The 19,622-nt window shown below is 43.0% G+C and overlaps 2 protein-coding genes across 6 annotated transcripts in view; one reads left to right on the forward strand and one right to left on the reverse strand.

Annotated features, from left to right (window-relative positions):
* Window positions 1-691: 691 nt before the first annotated feature.
* Ndufb11 (NADH:ubiquinone oxidoreductase subunit B11) lies at window positions 692-2,672 on the reverse strand. Its single transcript, XM_057760170.1, has 3 exons — window positions 2,428-2,672; window positions 1,091-1,221; window positions 692-914 (listed from the first exon to the last, which is right to left on the reverse strand). Exons 1-3 carry the CDS (start codon window positions 2,626-2,628, stop codon window positions 791-793), a joined length of 456 nt encoding a protein of 151 aa, XP_057616153.1. The 5' UTR covers window positions 2,629-2,672; the 3' UTR covers window positions 692-790.
* Window positions 2,673-3,096: 424 nt separating this feature from the next.
* Window positions 3,097-19,622, forward strand: part of Rbm10 (RNA binding motif protein 10) — a 31,725-nt gene continuing 15,199 nt past the window's right edge. For 2 of the 5 annotated variants that reach the window (XM_057759226.1, XM_057759227.1), the window contains exons 1-3: window positions 3,100-3,421; window positions 5,334-5,475; window positions 18,478-18,661. In XM_057759226.1, coding sequence (XP_057615209.1) covers window positions 5,459-5,475; window positions 18,478-18,661 — 201 coding nt within the window. In that variant the 5' untranslated portion in view covers window positions 3,100-3,421; window positions 5,334-5,458. Of the gene's footprint in view, window positions 3,453-5,333; window positions 5,476-18,477; window positions 18,662-19,622 lie in introns of those variants that run through there. The other 3 variants (XM_057759230.1, XM_057759228.1, XM_057759229.1) reach the window with 3 other exon arrangements.

Below are 19,622 nucleotides of genomic sequence, written 5' to 3' on the forward strand. Positions count from 1 at the left end.
AGCAGGGGGGAGCCAAATACCCATATTCAGCAATGGAAAAACTCTGCTGTGGCCCACCAGTTATTTCAGCACATATTCAAATGTAGAAAGATTATAGTGTGGTAGTTTTTTTGTATAAATAGTTACTGTCAATTTTTTCCTAAATGCTGGATCTCCATCTAGAACCTTCAACTACCCTCTAAGATAGTTCTAAACCTGTGGATCACAACCCCTTTGACAAACTTCTATCTCCAAAAATATTTACATTACGATTTGTAAGAGTAGCAAAATTACAGTTATGAAGTAGCAACAAAAGTAATCTTATGGTTGGGGGGGGTCACCACAATGAGGAACTGTATTAAAAGGTTGGCAGAATATGGAAGATTGAGAACCACTGCTATAAGCAGCCCAGGTTACTACGCTGAAGACTGTTTGGCAGGCATGTTTGTTTTTTCAGAAACATTGGCTGTCCAGACCAGATGTGCTTCAGATGACTCTAGCCCTAGCTACTACCTAACAGCAGCCACCTGGGATCCAAGAGGAGTCAAATCCCCTAACTGTGCAACCCACGGGGCCATGGAATAGAGTACTAAGCCATCAAATTTTAGTGTTGCATAGCTCTAGACAAACAAGAAAGGCAGCAGTGGCCCTAGTAAGGCTTGCCACACATACTTCCATAAATTTCTTCCATAACAAAAGCAACAATAACCAGTCATTCTTTTAATCCCTTTAATAAGGTACTCTGAGGAACCAGAAGAATAACAGGCAGGGAAGACAAAGTAGTGCTTTTTAAGCCCCACTCAGTAATTCATCAGTCATCTTCTGGTAACTGGATCTTGCTGGGATCAAAACAGTTGGATTCCATGATGGGGAGGCCGTTGGTTTCTCGGTATTTTACAAGTCTCTCAGCTTCCCGGCGGGCCCACTCTTGCATCCTAGAAGCAGCAACAGGCGTGGTCTATGTGAGAGAGCCTCACTAGACACCAGTTCCCCTCCTCAGCACCCCATATCCCACCAATCAATGCAGGGCAAGGATTCTGGCCAGAGACTCCTTCAACCTTTACGCTTGCTCCTGCTTCTACTCACTCTGCTCTCTTGGAAAACCCCATACCTGTAGTCAGGCAGATATGCCACAAAAGTGGTACCAAAGACCAGGACGATGGAAAAACCAAAGAAGAAGACAGCTCGCATGTTCCAGACGTCCACCACAGGGTCCTGGTCATAGCCGTGAAAGTCTGGGTTCTGAGGAGAGGGAAAGATCAATAAGGGCTTCCTCCTGCATAATAAAAATATATGCTGGCCTTGCGTGGTCTGGTCTCTAATCTGCCCTCAAACCAACTTCTTATTCCTCACTAAAATCTTTCCTATTCTTAGCTTGTGAAGTTCCTTCCCAACAAAGGGCTTTGATATTTGCTCTTCCCCCCTACCTAGAAAGTGCTTCCTCTAAATCTAATCAGAGCTGGATCCATGCCCCTCCCCTCATCCAAGGTTTTAACTTTATTTCCAAAGGAGTAATTGGCCTCACCTACTTGTTTGGGAAACATTACCTAATCACCCTGTCTGTTAAGTTGTACCCTTGGGAAGTGCTATTTATAAAGGTTCAAAAATGGCTGAATGTTGGTAATTTCCTATGGGTCCACTTACCCTATAGCACTCTATATATTTAAGCCCCTCAACCAGAGGTTAGTGTTGATGAAATACTTATACACCAGGCCTTTTCAAATACACAAACCTCACATATCCTAGTAAGGTGCAAATGGCAATAATAAACATCTTCTAACTCTGAGTACTTCTGAAGTGGCCGGAGCTGTTGTGACCATTCTGACTCATTTAATCATATGAAGCAATTCCATTTTAGCTGTCCTTTTCTCACTCTACAAAGAAACTATAAACTACCTGCCCAAGGTCATACAAGTGAATAAATCTCAACCCAGGGTGTCTGACTTCATGGTCTCTGTTATTCATAAAGCACGGGAATTCAAATAATCCTAAATTCAAATATCAGCTCCACTTCCTACTTAAGTTATGTGATCTTGAGCAAGCAACTTAACTGTTTCGATATCCTCATCTGCATAATGGTAACAGTAGTAGCGTCTACCCCAAAATCACGCTGTTTTTGAACATAGATACAAAGTGTTTACACAGGAACCGAGCACATGCCATCCCAGAATTTAGGATTATCCTGATTTCTAACGCGCTTTGGGCACTGCCCACTTTAAGTGTGATTTCTGTCTACAAGCAAAGCAAATCCTCCTTTGAGTCCTAGACCGAAGATAACAAAACAAAAAAGGGGAAAACAGGCCAAAACTATGAATCTTTAAAGATCTTGTCTTCGGCGCAAGCCTCGAGCCGGAGAACGATCTCTTCGACACCTCTTCGACACCGGTCTGCTAGGTCCCGGATTGGCCCCTGCGGCAACCCGTTCCCCCGCCCCCCACTCCCTCTCACCTTCGCGTAGAGGTTTTCGTCCTCGGGTTCTGGGTCCTCCTGCCAGAGTGTGGTCGGTTCTCGTGACCGCTTTCTCTCCACAGCAGACGGGGAGATTACAGCCCTGGAGGATTCCCAGCGAACGCGGGCAGCCGGGAGCTCTCGTATAGCCGCTGCTGCCAAAAGGCGCCGAGCGTATAAACTTAACAGCCTGGCCGCCATGACAGCTTGTGAAGCTGAGTCGGGGATGGGGGGGGCGGGGGGGAAACACGGAAATGCGAAGTGCGCAGCTGCGCGGTTGATCCCAGCGCGATTTTTGTCGCTCCGCCCTCACCTCGCTAAATAGATCCTTGTTCTAAGTTTGTTTTCGAGCGTGGCGAGGTGAGGACTCTGTTTTACTTCCCACATTGTGTCGTCATCAAATCAACTTTATCCTTTCTGTCAGGCTGGGAGAAATTTGGTCTTGAGAGGTCTGTTTATTTTCTTCATAAGAAGAAAGTAGTGACATTTACACGGCCTTGTGGGGAAAGAGGTGGGGCTTTTGCTTGTCTTTCAACTTCACGGCAAAGCAAGCTCTAAAAAGCGGGCCTCGTAGTGGTAGCCAATAGCTACTCTTTTTTCTGGACTCCCGGGCGTTCTCACGGAATGGGGAGGTAGCATATGCTTGCCAATCAGAGAAGGCCAGGACCAGCCCATGGCGGACGGCAACCAATCGTCAAGGCCAGCCAGAGCGCGCTCCCTCAGTAGGTGGATGGTGGTCGGAGCGCCGGCTCCCGTCTCCTCGTCGCCATTTTGTGTCGGTGACTGCAGCCGGCTGGAATAAGGCGGCACTGAGTTTCCTTGGGAGGGCAGCGCGTCGGGCGCGTCTCCCCTCCCCCTTTCCCCTCTTTTGCCACTAGCCTTGGACTTAGTTGTTGCACGCAATCGGCTCCCGTTGAACTAGCAGTTCTGGAGGAGGTGGCGGCTGGCGGAGGTGATGCCTGGGAGCCCTCCCTTGACAGCCCGGGCCGAGAAGGTGAGCGCTGTTTCGGGTGGCGGGGGCCGAGGTAAGGGAGTGTGCCAGGGGGTGGTGGTGCGGTATACATAGAAGAGGCGCGGGGACGGACTGCACACTTCGGGGTTCACAGAGCTGAGGGATGCACCTGAGAGAGGGTGTCCCCCCACTTATGAAAGCAAAAGCGCGTGCGCGATTGGAACATGGGATGGGTGCACGAGGGTGGGGGAAGGGAGGGACAGATGGGAGTGGGGTACTGTGACTTACTGTGTTTGCTCCACCGAACTTTTATCTTTTGGAAGTGCGTGTCTGCGACTTTGCTGGGGTATTCTAAGAGCAGGGGTGTGCTGGCTGTGTCCTGTGTTACTTATTATCCACGCGGAAATACTCTGTTGCAACCTCTATTCATTTATGTGGCGGGGATGGGGGGTGGCGAGCGCGGAGAGAGAAAGCGACTACGGTTTTTATCCTTGGAGTGTGTATCTGACCTCCAGTCCTTATCGGTCAGGAAACTGTCGTGTTACTGGCCGACCCCAACCTATTTATTGAATGCTGGGAAGGGTGCGGTGGATAGAGAAATATAGATGCGACTTTTATTGTTTTGGGAGTTGTATCTTGACACTGACATTCAAATATTAAAAGGGGAATTGTTTAATTATGTCTCTTGTGGGTTACCTTCTGTGATCTTGGCCCTTGGTTATTTGGGGGCTCGCCTGTAACTTTGATTCTTATCTGTGCTGTATATATGACAATGTTTGACTCACCCTTTTGCCATTGAGGGGTTTGCATCAGGTTCTCAGTCATTAGGGTTCCTGGTTAACTGTTTTCCCCCATCTGGGAGCAGTTAGCTGGTTTCCTGTGGTTTGAGGTGGAAGAGAAAATAGGAACATGTGTACTTGAAGGAAAGGTGTGGTGGCAGCCTAGTGTTAGGCCGGTACTCTAACGGCCTTGCTTTCCTTGGTTCCTGTACAGTGGGTGGCAGCTGAAGATTCAGGGATAATTCCCATCCCTGGTTGGGTCACATCACTCTCAGGACTTGTACTTCTTGGGGCAGCCCCAAAAGTTGGATGAAGTGACTGCTCCCTTCAACTCTGTAGAACAAGATGTTTTGGAACCACTTCAGAAAGAGGCCTGCTCTTTTGCCTCTTGAAAACTTAGCCTATGATCCCTGGGGAGAGGGATCCACCTGGGGACCTGGCTGCACATCACATCATGGCTGAGCCACTTGCTGTATGACGACCAGAGCTCTGTTGGCCAGGAGCCCAGGGAGGTGGCAGCTGTCTTTTTGCCAAGTTAGCCCCTACACACATTCCCTCCCTCCCTCCAAAAGCCTTTCAAAGTTTCTAACTGCCTTGTTAGGGTATAGCTAACATCATGGGAGGATGAAATGATACCTTGACCCATGGGGAGGTGCTTGGGATTCCATTGGTGAAGTCTTTTATTACTCTTTTGTCTTTTGGTGTTTTGCTGTTTGTTTTTGTTATACTGGGGATGTGACCCAAGGGCCTTGAACATGACTGTGCTGGTCATGTGTTCTGTCTCAACAACTATATCCCCATCCAATTATTGTGGTCTTGTTTCTGTGACTTATGCCTTATTCCAAGTAGATCATTCAGCAGTTGATCTAAGAATAAGAATGCAAAGCCTTGATCACATAGCCGGTGGTACCACCAAATCTCTGTAAGATGCTCTTTGTTTGATAAGGGCTTTACTGTTTTCTGGGGCAGTAGAATCTTGCCTTATGTTTGTGGGGAAAGGAAGGAGAGAGCCAAATGGGGGCTGTCTTCCTGCATTGATTGACAGGAGCACAAGGAAGTAGAAAACAATGTCCCTGGGCTACAGGACAGTAGAGAACCTTGACAATGACATTCTCTCAAGGAGGTCTTCTTTGCACTAACTGCCTTGACCCTTTTCTTCCTTCCATTCTCTGCAGAGTCTCTGCAGGAGGCATCACCCAGGCTGTCAGATCATGGTGGCAGCAGTGGGGGTGGCTGGGAAGTGAAAAGGAGCCAGCAACTGAGGAGGGGCCCCAACAGCTCCCGAAGATCCTATCAGGACATGGAGTATGAAAGACGGTGAGTTCTCCATTCCCTCTGTGCCCAAGCACTATAAGCGTGCCCCCATGTGAACACCAATCCAGGAATGATGCTGAGGGACACTTAACTTCTAGGCAGAAGAGACAACACAGCAAAGGAGTGGTTTCTATGCTCCAAGAATGCAGAGATGAACGAGACATAATGATTGTAGGTCTCCTTGTGAGAGACTGTCTTGCTGTGTATGGTCTTACAAGGCAGACCACATAGTTTACAGGTGATTGCCAAACAGCCTGATGAGTACCATGGCTGGATGTGAGGATAGGTTTCTTGTTAGTATGGGTGAGGAGGCCAGAGAGTGATGTCAGGTATCTACTTCAATTGCTCTCCCTGTTATTTTTTGAGGCTGAGTTTTTCATTAAACCCAGAGCTCCCAGATTTAGCTATACTGGTTGGCCAACAAGCCTGGGGGAGTCCTCTTTGTCTACCTCCTCAGCATTGGGATTACAGGCATGTATCACACCTGGTGTATTTATATGGGTGATGGGGAATTGAGCACTGGCCCTCATACTTAAACCACAAGCAGTTTACTAACAGAGCCACCTTCCAGGCCTGTGAAGGGTGGGTTTTGTTTTGTCTTGAGACACAGTTTCCCTTCATAGTCCATACTGACTAACTTCAGCTTCTTAAGAGAACTGGAGTGACAGCTTATCCAGTTCATACAGGGTGCTTTGTTTTGGATTTAAGATGGGTCTTGCTCTGTTGGATAAGCTTGTCTCAAAATCCTAGGTGCAAGTGATACTCAAATTCATCTTCCCGAGTAGCTGGGAATGTGACATCTCACTGGACTTATATGCTTTTATTTTGCTTTTCAACTCTGATACCAAACAAACATTTAGGATACTTGGTAAAATTTAAAGATTTGTGGGTGTAAGTACAAGATCCTGGTAGATTATTTCCCCGGGTGATTCTGAAGTAAATGACCTATCCATCATATTTTAAAAGAGCCCAGAAGGCAAACCGAATTTAAGATTGAGAAAGTCTGTTCTTAATAAATTTGCTGGAAGCCCGGCGGTGGTGACGCACGCCTTTAATCCCAGCACTTGGAAGGCAGAGGCAGGCGGATCTCTGTGAGTTCGAGACCAGCCTGGTCTACAGAGCTAGTTCTAGGACATGCTCCAAAGCCACAGAGAAACCCTGTCTCGAAACAAACAAACAAACAAACAAACAAACAAATAAATAAGTTTGCTGGATATGTGATGTATACCTGTAATCCTAGCACTTGGGAGGTGGAGGCAGGGGGATCAGGAATTTAAAACCAACTTGTGCTACATGAGACATTGTCTTGGAAAACTAGTTAATAAATTTATGAAACACTGGAGAAAAAGCAGTTTTTGAAATGTCTTTTTGTGGGATGGATTACTGGGGACTGGAGATTGAACCTAGGTTGCACAACTCAGCACATTCTGTACCATTGAGCTATTTTATATTCTCAGCCCTTTACATTTTATTCTGAGATAGACTGTAAATTGCCCAGTTTGGGCTTGTTTGTACTCAGTCTGTAGCCCAGACCTTGCAACTGTCCAACCTCAGTCTCTGAGTTTGCAGGCCTATACTACCAGATCCAGCTTATAAATACCATTTTATTTATTTATTTTTTGTGCATGAATGTTTTGCTTGCATGTGTCTTTGCACCACGTGTGTTCCTGGTGCCACCAGAAGAGGGCATTGGGCCCTCTGGAACTGGAATTACAGACAGTTGTGAGTGAGCCACCATGTAAGTGCTAGAAATCGAGCCTGGGTTCTCTGGAAGAGCAATCAAGTGCTCTTAACTGCTGAGCCATTTCTCCAACCCATAGTTATTTATTTTTGAAATAGGGTTTCACCATGTAGTTTCTATCTACCTGGAACTCATTGCAAACACCATCACCAGCAAGCCTCCTGGATATTGGAACTGGCATGTGCTACCATGCCTGGCACTGGCCTCCTTTTAAAACTATCTTTTGAAAGGCATCTGGTGGCTAGAAATATACTCAGTGGTAGAACTCTTACTTAGCATGTGTGAAGTGTTAAGTTCAATACAGTACTTGCTTAGGAGAAGATTAATTTGATTGTCAACCATAATCACTACAACTACTATGTGACTTAGCTTCAGGTAGCTATACTTCCTTGGACTATGTTGCCAAGTAGTAAAACTACTGGTTTTCTTTTGGTTTTTAGGGGATCCGAAATGTAGAGGTTTGAGTTAATCACATTTTCCATTTCTAAATAGATTTTATCAAAGATCAGTCATCTCAAGGCGTCCTCTTACTGTGTTTGGTTTGTTTTTTTATTTCTTCAATTTATTCCCAATTCCCACCTCTGTAGGCATCAGCTCTGTTGTACTTAATATGTATCCTTCTAAAATGGTGTTATCTCAAGTGTCTGTTTTTAATTCTTATAAAGAGCATAGTGCTACAGTATTCCTTTTGTCTCCTGAACTCCATATTACTCAGCACTGTATATTTTAGCTGTCCCTATTGTCATTAATATACAAAATGTTTTGTCTCTAATTGGTTGCAAGGGCACCATGAGGTGTACATGTTACATTTTACTTAATGTGTGTGTGCCTGCCAAGAATAGATACTGTTGTTTTTGTGGTTGTTGTTGAGACAGGATCTCATACTATAATCCATGCTGTCCTGGAAGCCACCATATAGCTCAGACTGACTGACCTGAGACTTGTGGTAATCTTCTTCCCTTGGTCTCCTGATGATCTGTTCTTAATAAATCCTTACTTTCGTGCTTCCTCTTTTTTGGAACAAGGTCTCACTACGAAGCTCTTACTGTCCTGGAATTTGTTATATAGACCCAACTGGCCTCGAACGCATAAAAATCTACCTCCCAAGTGCTAAGATTAGAGGGATGTACTTCCATGACCAGATCTTGCCATATTTGTCATTTCAGAATCTTTTCTTTTCCTATCCCAGATAGTCTTAACCTTTTGCATTCACATCTTTAGCTCATTTATTTATTTATTCATTCATTCATTCATTTATTTATTTATTATGTATACAATATTCTGTCTTGTGTGTCTGCCTGAAGGCCAGAAGAGGGCATCAGAGCTCATTTCAGATGATTGTGAGCCACCATGTGGTTGCTGGGAATTGAACTCAGGACCTTTGGAAGAGCAGGCAATGCTCTTAACCACTGAGCCATCTCTCCAGCCCCTCTTTAGCTCATTTACAATCCAGTTTTGAATATGTTATAAGATAGGTTTTAGTTTGCTTTCATTCTTATAGCGGGCAGTTTGCTGAATACCATCTCCTAAATAGTTCATTTTTGCTCGGGTTCCCTCCATCTTGAATGATCTAGGTTGTTCCATTTATCTCTTTGCTTATTCCTATACCATAATCTTACTATTTTTATTACTGTGGTTTTATACAAATGATCTAGGTTGTTCCATTTATCTCTTTGCTTATTCCTATACCATAATCTTACTGTTTTTATTACTGTGTATTTATACAGTTTCTTAATAGTTCTCTTTTTGCTCTTATTTTTCAAACTTGATTTAGCCATTTGTGGCGTTTTATTCCACGTAAAAACTAATCAAAGGCTGAGTGGTAGAGCCTGTGCTTAGTATATATGAGACCCTGGGTTCCATCCCCCAAGATTCCAAACTTTAAAGAAATCACCTCAAACACAGGACTTTTAATTGAGATTGCATCAAATTTCTGTATTGGGAGTTGAACTTGGGTCCTCTGGAAGAACAGTAAATGCTCTTAACTGCTGAGCCATCTTTCCAGCTCCAAGGAAGCATACTTTTTTTTTTTTTGTCTTTGGTTTTTTTTTATTTATTTATTAAAAATTTCCACCTCATCCCCTCCTCCCATTTCCCTCCCACTCCTCCTACTTTTTTTTTTCTTCGAGACAGGGTTTCTCTGTGGTTTTGGAGCCTGTCCTGGAACTAGCTCTTGTAGACCAGGCTGGTCTCGAACTCACAGAGATCCACCTGCCTCTGCCTCCCAAGTGCTGGGATTAACACTCCTCCTACTTTTAAATGACATAAAAATCTACTTGTTTGCTTAAGTAATAACTTACTCTGTTAAAGTGCAATCACTAGGAAAGTGGAGAGGTGGCTTAGCTTTTAAGAGCACTTGCCATTCTTTGAGAGGTAAGAGTTCAGTTCCCAGCATCCATGTCCAATAAGTGCTCTTTACCTCTGAGCCATCTCTTCAACCCCAATTTATTTTATTTTATTTATATGTGTATGTGTGTGTGTTAGTGTATATGTATGTACCCATGTCAATGTGTGTGTATACATGTGTAGAGCTGTGCACGTGCATGTATGTGGACATACTGTGTCGGTTAGAAGGCCGCTCTGAGTACCACACTTGAGTTCCTTCCACATTTTGTTTGAGGTAGGACTGTCATTGTTCTGGAATTTCACCAAGTAGGCTAGGCTACCTAGCCATTGAGCTCCAGGGATCCACCTATCTCCTCCCAGCTTTGACATCACTGGATTACAAGCACATGCTTGTAATTACAAGCACATACTTGGCTTTTTTTTTTATCTGAGTTCTGGGGATTTGAACTCAGGTCCTTATGCTTTAGAAACAAGAGTTCTACTGACAGAGCCATCTGTCCAAACACACATGGAATTTTTTTCGAGACAGGGTTTCTCTGTGTATAGCCTTAGTTCTCTTGAAATTTATTTTGTAGACCAGGCTGCTCTCAAACTCACAGAAATCTGTTTGTCTTTGCTTCCTGAGTGCTGGGATTAAAGGCATGTGTCACCACGCCTGGCTCACATAAGAGATTTTTATAATTAAGAATATTCAACCCAGGAGCTGGAGAGGTGGCTCAGTGGTTAAGAATACTGGCTCATCTTCCAGAGGACCCAGGTTCAATTCCCAGCAACCACATGACAACTCACAACTGTCTGTAACTCAAGTTCTAGTAGATCTTACTCCTTCAAAATACATGCAGGTCAAACACCAATGCATATTAAAATTAAAAAAGAATATTTAGCACAGTGGTAATGGCATACACTTTTACTCCCAGAATTTGGGAGGTAGAAGCAGGCAGATCTCAGAGTTTGAGGCCAGCCTGGTCTACAGAGTGAATGCCAAGACAGCCAGAGCTACACAGAGAATCCCTGTCTCAAAAAAAAAAAAAAACCAAAAAAGTGTGTGTGTTTATTTGTTTGCTTATTACTCACTCATTTATTCATTCAGGGTCAACTTAGGTGTGATAGCACACGGCCTGTAATACTAGCCCTCAGGAGATGGAAGCAGGATGATTAGGAGTTCAAGTTAATATTGAGGGCTGACTGCGGGTCTAACTCAGGTAGAACGTATGCTTAGCATGTGCGACACCTTGGGTTCCATCACCAGTGCAAAGTGTAGGGATAGAAGTGGGGAAGAAGAGGGAAGAGAGATGAGTACTAGGTGTCAGGTGCAGTAGATCACTATCCCTAGTCTTAAAGGAACATGTCCAAAATGTTTCTCTCTCTCTTTTTTATTTGGGTGTTTTGTTTTTGAGACAGGGTTTCTCTGTGCAGCCCTGACTGAAACTAGCTCTGTAGACCAGGCTGGCCTTGAATTCACAGAGATCTGCTGGCCTCTGCCTCCCAAGTGCTAGGATTAAAGGCTTACATCACCACCACTTAGCTCATTTGGGTTTTTTTGAGACAGGGTCTTACTATTGTAGCCCTTGGCTGGCCTGGAACACATAGAGATTGGCTTGCCTATGTTTCTCAAGTGCTGGGATTAAAGACATGTGTCCGGTGCCCAGTCAAAATTTCTCTAATAAAGTAAGGTGTGTGTGTGTGTTGGAATTTTTTACATATAACTTTTAATAAGCCAGGAAATTTCTCTGAGCTTGATGTGGTGATGAATTTTTTTTATCCTACTCTCTGGAAACTGAGGCAAGAGGATCCTGAGTTTGAGACTAGTTTGGGCCATATCATGAGACCTGTCCCAAGAAAACCAAGTAAGCAGGATCGTGCAGTACAATGAGCTAATATGTCTTCATAATATATTTCAGTCGTACTCACTTCTCTCTTGTCTCCCTCCTATTCCTGTGAGTCCCTGCCTTTTTCCAACTATTTTCTATTTTCACATATATTTAAAAATAGTATATTTATTTAAAAAATAGTATATTTATTTATTTGAGGGAGGGGCGTGTGTGTGTATGTGTCACAGGACAACTTGTGAGATTCAGTTCTTTCTTTGGCAGTAAGTGCCTTTACCCACTGATTCTTGTGCCCTCCTCTCCAGTGCTTTTCATCAGTGCTATTATTCACAGTAACATTACCACTAGAAAAAAAATGTTTTTCACTTCATCAACTATTAACTGTCTATAAACCTTCATGGGGGTATGGGGAACGTATGAGTACCTTGTACTTCTGTGACAGAGTGTGATGGACCCAATCATAAGATCCTGTTTAGGAGACCACAGCTGCAGTGAATTCAAAATTGCAAGTGCCATGTCATACCCAGCCCCGCCCTACCTTCCTCTGTTTTTGGTTTTGTGTTTTTGTTTGTTTGTTTTCAGACAGGGTCAATCTCTGTCTCTCTGTGTGTGTGTGTGTGTGTGTGTGTGTCTCTGTCTCACTCTAACTCTTAACTCTGGCTGTCCTGAAACTCAAAGAGATCTACCCACCCCCTGCCTCCCAAGTGATGGGATTAAAGGCATGCACTATCTAGATGGGTTTGAGTATGTTTTTAAAGTTGCTAGGTTTGGGTGCCAACAAGATAGTTGGTTCAGCAAGTGAAGCACTTGCTGCACAAACCTAGAGACCTGAGTTCAATTCCCCTAGAACTCATATAAAGCTTGAAGAAGAGAACAGGTTCACCAAAGTTGTCCTATATGCATGCTTTGGTCCATCTGCCCACTCACATACATTATATACACATATATTAATAATAAATCTTTTGATTTAAAAGCTCTGCTAGGTTTTTTATTCTTTAGAAAATTATTGTGAGTATTCACATGGTACTGTCACATAAGGGTGTTTAATACAGGCATGTCTTTCATGTTAGTTTGTTTTATTTCCTTAGACAGTTTTGCTTCTACTTTCATGTTAAATACATGCATGAATTTATGTGTGTGTATAAAATATATTGACCACAGAGAAAACATTATGTCTGTCATTCTGAGATTGGCTTAGTTCACTTAATGTCTATATCCAGTTGCATCCATCTCTTGAAAAAGGCCTAACTTCCTTCTTTGTGGCTGGAAAAGAATGTTGTTATTTGTATATAGCACAATTTCCTTACTCATTTCTTTGTTATTGGACACCTATGTTGGTTCCATATTGTTGCAAATTTTCTGCAATAAACATTGGTGTGTAAATGTCTCTGATTTGTTGACTTGAAGTCCTTCAGATAAATACACAGCAATGGTAAAGCTGGGTCTTCTGAGAGATCTATTTTTAGTTTCTGAGGAGCCTCCCTACAGAATTCCTAGTAAATGGACTAGTTTACATTCCCAACCAGTCTGTGAAGGCTCCTGTTGTCCACTTCCTCACCAGCGTTGTTATCTTAAAGCTGCTTAGTTAGCTATTGGATTAGTTTGCTTATTTGTATCTGTGTTGTGTTTATCTGGCATTGGAATCAAGGTAACCTCATAGTATAAATTATGTAACCTTTGCTGTTTTGGGAGAAACTTATGTTAGAGTTACTATTGTAATAGTACACACCTTTAATCCCAGCACTTCTAAGACAGAGGCAGGCAAATCTGTGAGTTCAAGGCCAGCCTAGTCTATAGAACGAGTTCCAGGACAGGCTCCAAAACTACACAGAAAAACCCTGGGGGGTGGGCGCTATTCTTGCCTTGAAACTTAGTGAAACTTAGTAGAACTTACCTTTAAAGGCATCTGGGCCTTGTTTGTTTTAGCAGTTCTGGGGAGAGAACCCAAGACCATGTGTGTGTTAGGCAAGCACTCTACCACTTGCTATGTATGCCCCAGCCTTTGGTGTGTGTGTGTGTGTGTGTGTGTCTGTATGTGTGTACGTGTCCAGTCATTGTATGTGCAGGTGCATCTTGTGTATATGTGTAAGCTAGCGGTCAACCTTGAGTATTGTTCCTCAGGAACCACCTACCTTGTTTTTTGTTCTGTGTGTATGTGTGTGTTTCCGTGTTTCCACATGTGCCATGGCACACAGGTAGCAGTCCAGAGGACAACTTGCAGGAGTTTATTGAGAAATACCATATAGGTTCTGGAGATCAAACTCAAGTCATCAGGATTGGTGTCAGGTGCCTTTACCCATGAAGTCACCATCTATCTGGCCCTACATTGTTTTTTGTTTTTGTTTTGTTTTTTTGAGACAAGGCCTCAATACATAGCCCTGGCTATCTTGAAACTTACTATGTAGACCAGGCTGGCTTCAACCTCTGCAACCATGCCTAACAGGTGGCACTTAGATCCAGGGATCTTCCTATATCTGCCTCACCTGTGCTACTTGGCTTGTTACATGGGTATTAGATATCAAATACAGGTCCTTAATGCTTATTCAGCAAGCATTTTACCGTTTGAGCTGTTTCCTCTAGTGCACACACACTCACCCTATAGACATGCATCGTGTCCAGCTGGTAACTCTTTTTTTCTAATATTTTATTACACAATTTCAGGCATATGGCAAATTGAAAGAATTTTACAATGAATACCTATCTGCAAACTAGATTCTGCCATTTTGCCACACTTACTCATCTCACGCTTATTTCTAGGTTCATTTTTTTTACATGTTAACTGTTTTTTTAATAATTTTTTCTCATTTTATATACCAGTCCCAGTTCCTGCTCCCTCCCCATGTTAGCAGTTTTTAACTTTCACAAAGTTATATAGATCCATGGGGTTTATTTTTTTTCCTTTTTTTTTTTTTTTTTGGATTTTTCGAGACAGGGTTTCTCCGTAGCTTTTGGTTCCTGTCCTGGAACTAGCTCTTGTAGATCAGGCTGGCCTCGAACTCACAGAGATCCGCCTGCCTCTGCCTCCCGAGTGCTGGGATTAAAGGCGTGTGTCACCACCGCCCGGCAGGGTTTATTGTTGTACTGTTTTGTTTTACAACTTCTGGGTTTGGTCTCTTTTTGAAAAGCAATTAAGGTTTATGAATGAGTGTTTTACCTGTATACATGTCTGTGTACCATGTGTGTGCCTGGTACCTGCAAAGGCTAGAAATGGGTATCAGATTCCCTGAAACTGAAGTTAAGATGGTTGTGAGCCTCCATAATGTACTGAGAATAAATTTTAGGTCCTCTGCAAGGGCAGCAAGTATTTTCTTAGCCACTAAACCCTCAAGGATTTGGTCTTTTTGCGGAGGGAGATTTGATTTTGTTGTTTGTTTGATACAGAATCTTTCTATGTAGCCCTGGTCATCCTGGTGCTCTAGCTGTTCTCGTTTCTATATAGAGCAGACTGGACTCAGACTTACATACCTGCCTCTGTTTCCCAAGTGCTGGGATTAAAGGTGTAAGGCACCACATTCAGCTTCCTTTTTTGATAGATCTTGCTGGGTAATCCAGGATAGTGTCAGTCTCAAAACCCTCGGCCTCAGCTTCCCCGGAGCACACCTCTCCACAGAGGTGGGGCATACCTCGCACTCTAGTATTTTGCAGACTGAGGCAAGGGATCAAAAGTTCAAGTCTATCCTGGCTATGTGAGACCCTGCCTCAGAAATTTTAAGAAAATGAACAAAAATACTATGTTTGACCCACTGATTATAACTTGTTGATTCATAGACCAGATAACTATTATTATTTATCAGCTAGATACTGTTTATTGATAGATACTATTATTTATTGACTAGTGAATTGCCTTATTAATTTGAAACATAACCTTTTATACTAAATCTCTCCCCCTCCCTGAGTGTGTGTGCACATGTGTGGTTTTATCAAACATTGGACTTTTTAAAATCTTGTGTAATAAAAATGTTCTGGGTTGGGGCTAGCTGATGGCAGTTGATGGCTTCTTGGGAAGGGAGGGCCAATTTTCTATTGGGAAGGGTGGCCTCTGGTAGTAGAGGGCCCCACACCTATAAGTATATAGCCAGTACAAATTGAAATCAGTGGACTATTGAAAAAAAGAGAGAAGACATGACGTTGGGAGGGGTTGGGTGGATCTGGGAGGAGTTAGGGAGAAGTGGAGGATGGGTGTGATCAAAGTACCTTCTGTGTATTATGAAATTATCGAAGAAACAAAAAATTATATTGAGAAAAGACTGTTACAGATCTAAACATTCCAAGGCTAGGCATGATGGCATATGCCTTTAATTCGGCACTCAGGAGGTAGAGGCATGTGGATCTTTGACTTTGAGGCCAACCTGGTCTGCATAGTGAATTCCAAGTCAGTCTGGACTGCATAGTAAGACCTTGTCTCAAAAAGAGGAAAGGGAGGGAGGGAGTGAAGAAACATTCCAAATAAGATAGATTCTAAGTAAGATGGGTGCATAGATATTTCTTCTCGCACAAAAACAGCTTAATTCCTCTCTTGAGTGTGGACTGGTCTTAATGACTTTCATCTAAATTAAACCATAGAGTACAGAAAAAGGAAAAATAGGACTATTTTTTGGGATATAGCCAAGGACTATCTTCAACTTCTGGTCCTCTGTCTCCCAAGTGTTGAATTTATAGGCATGTACTACCATGCCTGGTTTCTATGCAGGGATCAAACAGGTTTTCATATATGCTACACAAGTACTCTACCAACTGAGCTACATTCCTTAGCCCCCCATATTTTTTTTAGGTTGAGAAAAACGATAAATACCACTTTAATGACCAAGGTCAACATCATCAGAGACAGTGGTGATGCATGTCTTTAATCTCAGAACTCTGGAGGCAGAGGCAGGTTGATCTCTGAGTTTGAGGCCAGGCTGTCTGGTCTACAGATCGAGTTCCAGGACAGCCACGGCTACACAGAAACCGTATCTCAAAACCAAACCAAAGAAAAAGTAAATAACTATGCACCACCCCCTGTAATGAGATCTGGTGTCCTCTTCTGGCTTGCAGGCATGCATGCGGACAGAACGCAGTATACATAATAAATAAATAATTTAAAAAATAACTATGCAAGTAAATCTTTATGTATGTGAAGAATAGTCATAAGATCTTACACATACATGGATAATCATTTATTTGTTTGCAAGATTTATTATTTTCATTTATGTATATGTGTTTGCATGTATGTTTGTGCACATGCATTCAGATCCCAAAGAGCTTAAGTTACAGGCTTGTGAACTATCGTGTAGGTGCAGGGAATCAAACCAGGGTGTTTTGTATTGTGCATATTAATTTTATAACCAGAATCTCTACAAAATTTATTATTTATGTGAGTCTGTGAGTGTATGTTTACATGTGCTCAGGAGGCAGAAGTAGGCATCAGATTCCCTGGAGCTAGAGTTACTTGTGGGTGTGAGCTGCCCAACATGGGTGCAGGGAACCAAACTTCCTTAAATCTCTGAGCCATTTCTCTGGCCCCTGATTTTCATTGTCATCATTATCACTGTTTATTATTTTGGGAATACTGAAATTAGTGTCATGAATATGTTGTCCTTGAACTGTACCTGCAGCTCCTGATTTATTATTTGTGATCTTTCATTTGATTGATTTAGGCTTTACAGGGTTATTCTAAAATTAGATACAAATAATGATGATTTTTTTACCTTTACAGTTCTTTTTTTTATCATTTCTTTTTTTTTAGATTTATTTATTTATTATGTATACAGTATTCTCAGTACCAGAAGAGGGCACAGATCTCATTACAGATGGTTGTGAGCCACCATGTGGTTCCTGGGAATTGAACTCAGGACCTTTGGAAGAGCAGGCGGTGCTCTTAACCATTGAGCCATCTCTCCAGCCCAGTTCTTTTTTTTTAATGATTTATTTTTATCTTATGTGCATAGGTGTCAGGTCCCCTAGAACTGGAGTCACAGACAGTTGTTAACTGCCATGTGGATGCTGAAAATTGAATCCAGGTCCTTTGGAAGAGCAGTCAGTGCTTTTAACCACTGAGCCATCCCTCCAGGCCCCCCTCTATAGTTCTTAATGCCTTTTCTTCCTTCTCTTATTTAATTGCTTTAGCTAGTGTCATTAAAATAATGTAGTTTGAGTGGTGTCAATAATGGACATTCTCCTGTTATTACTGCTCATAAGTAGAATCTTGTTGCATTCTTCTGTGAGGTTTGATTCATCTTGCTTGACAATGTTCTTTTTCACATCTTTATTTTTTTTTTTCTTCAATGCTGGATACTAAACACAGGGTCTGGCACTGAGATAAACACCTATAGCAGTATTTTTTCTTTTTAAATGAACATGTATTAGTTCTTTTTAAAATAATATTTTTTAAAGATAGGATCTCGTGTAATCTTAAACTCATTTTGAACCTTGACTAACCTTGAAATCCTGATCTTCCTGCCTCCATTTCTCAAGTGCTGGGATTATTGGTATGCCTGCCATAAGATATTTGATTGTTATTACTTACTGAGTCCTATACACTATATTAAGCTTTGAGGAATAAGGACTCAGCAGGCATGGTCCATCATTTCCTAGAATTCACCATTAAGTAATTTAACTTTTTGTGATATGGGAAATAGAACCCAGGGCCTTCTGCATGCTGGGCCTGTGTACTACTGGTGAACTACATCTACAACACCAATATTTTTAGATGTGGGGGTTGCTATGTTGCCCAGGCTCACCCTGACCTTCTAGTGCTCAAGCCTTCTGCCTCAGGATCTTGGGCAACTGGGGTTGATTAACTTTATCTTAGAGAGTACTTATATTTGGGGTTCTAGGTACAGAGACAGAACTGGGAGAAGCCTGGATAGAGGTGAGGAATCCATTCAGGAAGCTTGTGATACATGTGGACCAGAAGTGAGGACGGGATGGAGATAAGTGGGTTGACTTTAAGAGCATATAGTAGTTAGTCCATGTAGTGGAGTGAGATTTTCAGAGTCTTTTTTTCTGGGGAGTGGGATTGAGGTCCTTGAGAGAGGGTTGTAGGGTAACTCTTACATCTTGAGCCTTTTGGGAAAAATGGTCTTCTAATCACCATCCTTCTTCTTCTAGAGGTGGTCGTGGTGACAGGACTGGCCGCTATGGAGCCACTGATCGCACACAGGATGATGGTGGAGAGAACCGCAGCCGGGACCATGATTATAGAGACATGGACTACCGCTCCTACCCCCGAGAGTATGGCAGTCAGGAGGGCAAACATGAGTATGATGATTCATCTGAAGAGCAAAGTGCAGAGGTGAGGGCAAAGCCAGGTCTTGGGGGAAATGCTCCTGAATGGCCTGTGTGTCTACCTGCAACAACAGGTGTAGGCCATGTTCTGCTCCTGTGCCTTTGGATTGCTCAGTTGCTTTGTGTCACCCAGGGGAGAGTCTGTCCCTGCTCCTTCTCTGAGGACTCTTCTGAGTTGGGTTTCCCTGGCTTCCACACTGCTTTACTCTGTATTTCTCAAGGTTCCTAGCCATTACTTCTTTCCCTTCTTCCCTGTTGTTCAGTTTTGGTCTTTGGTTCACTGCGAGCACTATACTGCCTGCCCCACCAATTTAGGGTACTCAAAAGGATCTCTTCCATGGGACCCAGCATCTAGGGTTGAGAGGACAATCTGAGAACAGAATTATCATCCAAGCCAAACAACTCTGGGAAGCTAACGCTGGGTGTTCCTGATCTTGACAAAGCCTTTAGACAGAAGGGAAGGAAAGGACGTCTTGGGAAGCCAGTTCTGTGTGGTAGTTACCTCTAGCCTAAAGGATGAGGCATGATGCTTACCATGAGAGAGCCCACATCTGAGGGCTAGAAACACCCTTGCCCCAGAGAACTCCAGTCTGAGGGGACAGTCAAAGACCTGGTGTAAGCAGGCAGGCAGCTCTTTGTCTAGTAGGATGGAAAGGTTATACTTGCAAGCCGAGCCTTGAGAAGGAATTGTATTTGAGCTATCCTCTACCCTCTAGGCAGAGGGGCTATTCCCTTGGTATACTTTGTTTGCTTAGCCAGGGCCTATAGGCATCCAGGCTTCTCAATTGCCTGCTCTTGAGCAGTGTCTCTTAATGGGTACAATGGACCTTGGAAAGAGACCATTGACAAGTATAGAATACAGCATACAATTGTCTGGGCCTGTCCTCTTGAGGGTGGGAGGATGTAGGCTTAGGCCAGATCTGCTTAGTGTTGAAATTAGTAGACTGGACAACAGCTAAGAATTAGCA

This window comes from Chionomys nivalis, chromosome X (assembly GCF_950005125.1).
Source record: "Chionomys nivalis chromosome X, mChiNiv1.1, whole genome shotgun sequence".
Taxonomy (NCBI): Eukaryota; Metazoa; Chordata; class Mammalia; order Rodentia; family Cricetidae; genus Chionomys; species Chionomys nivalis.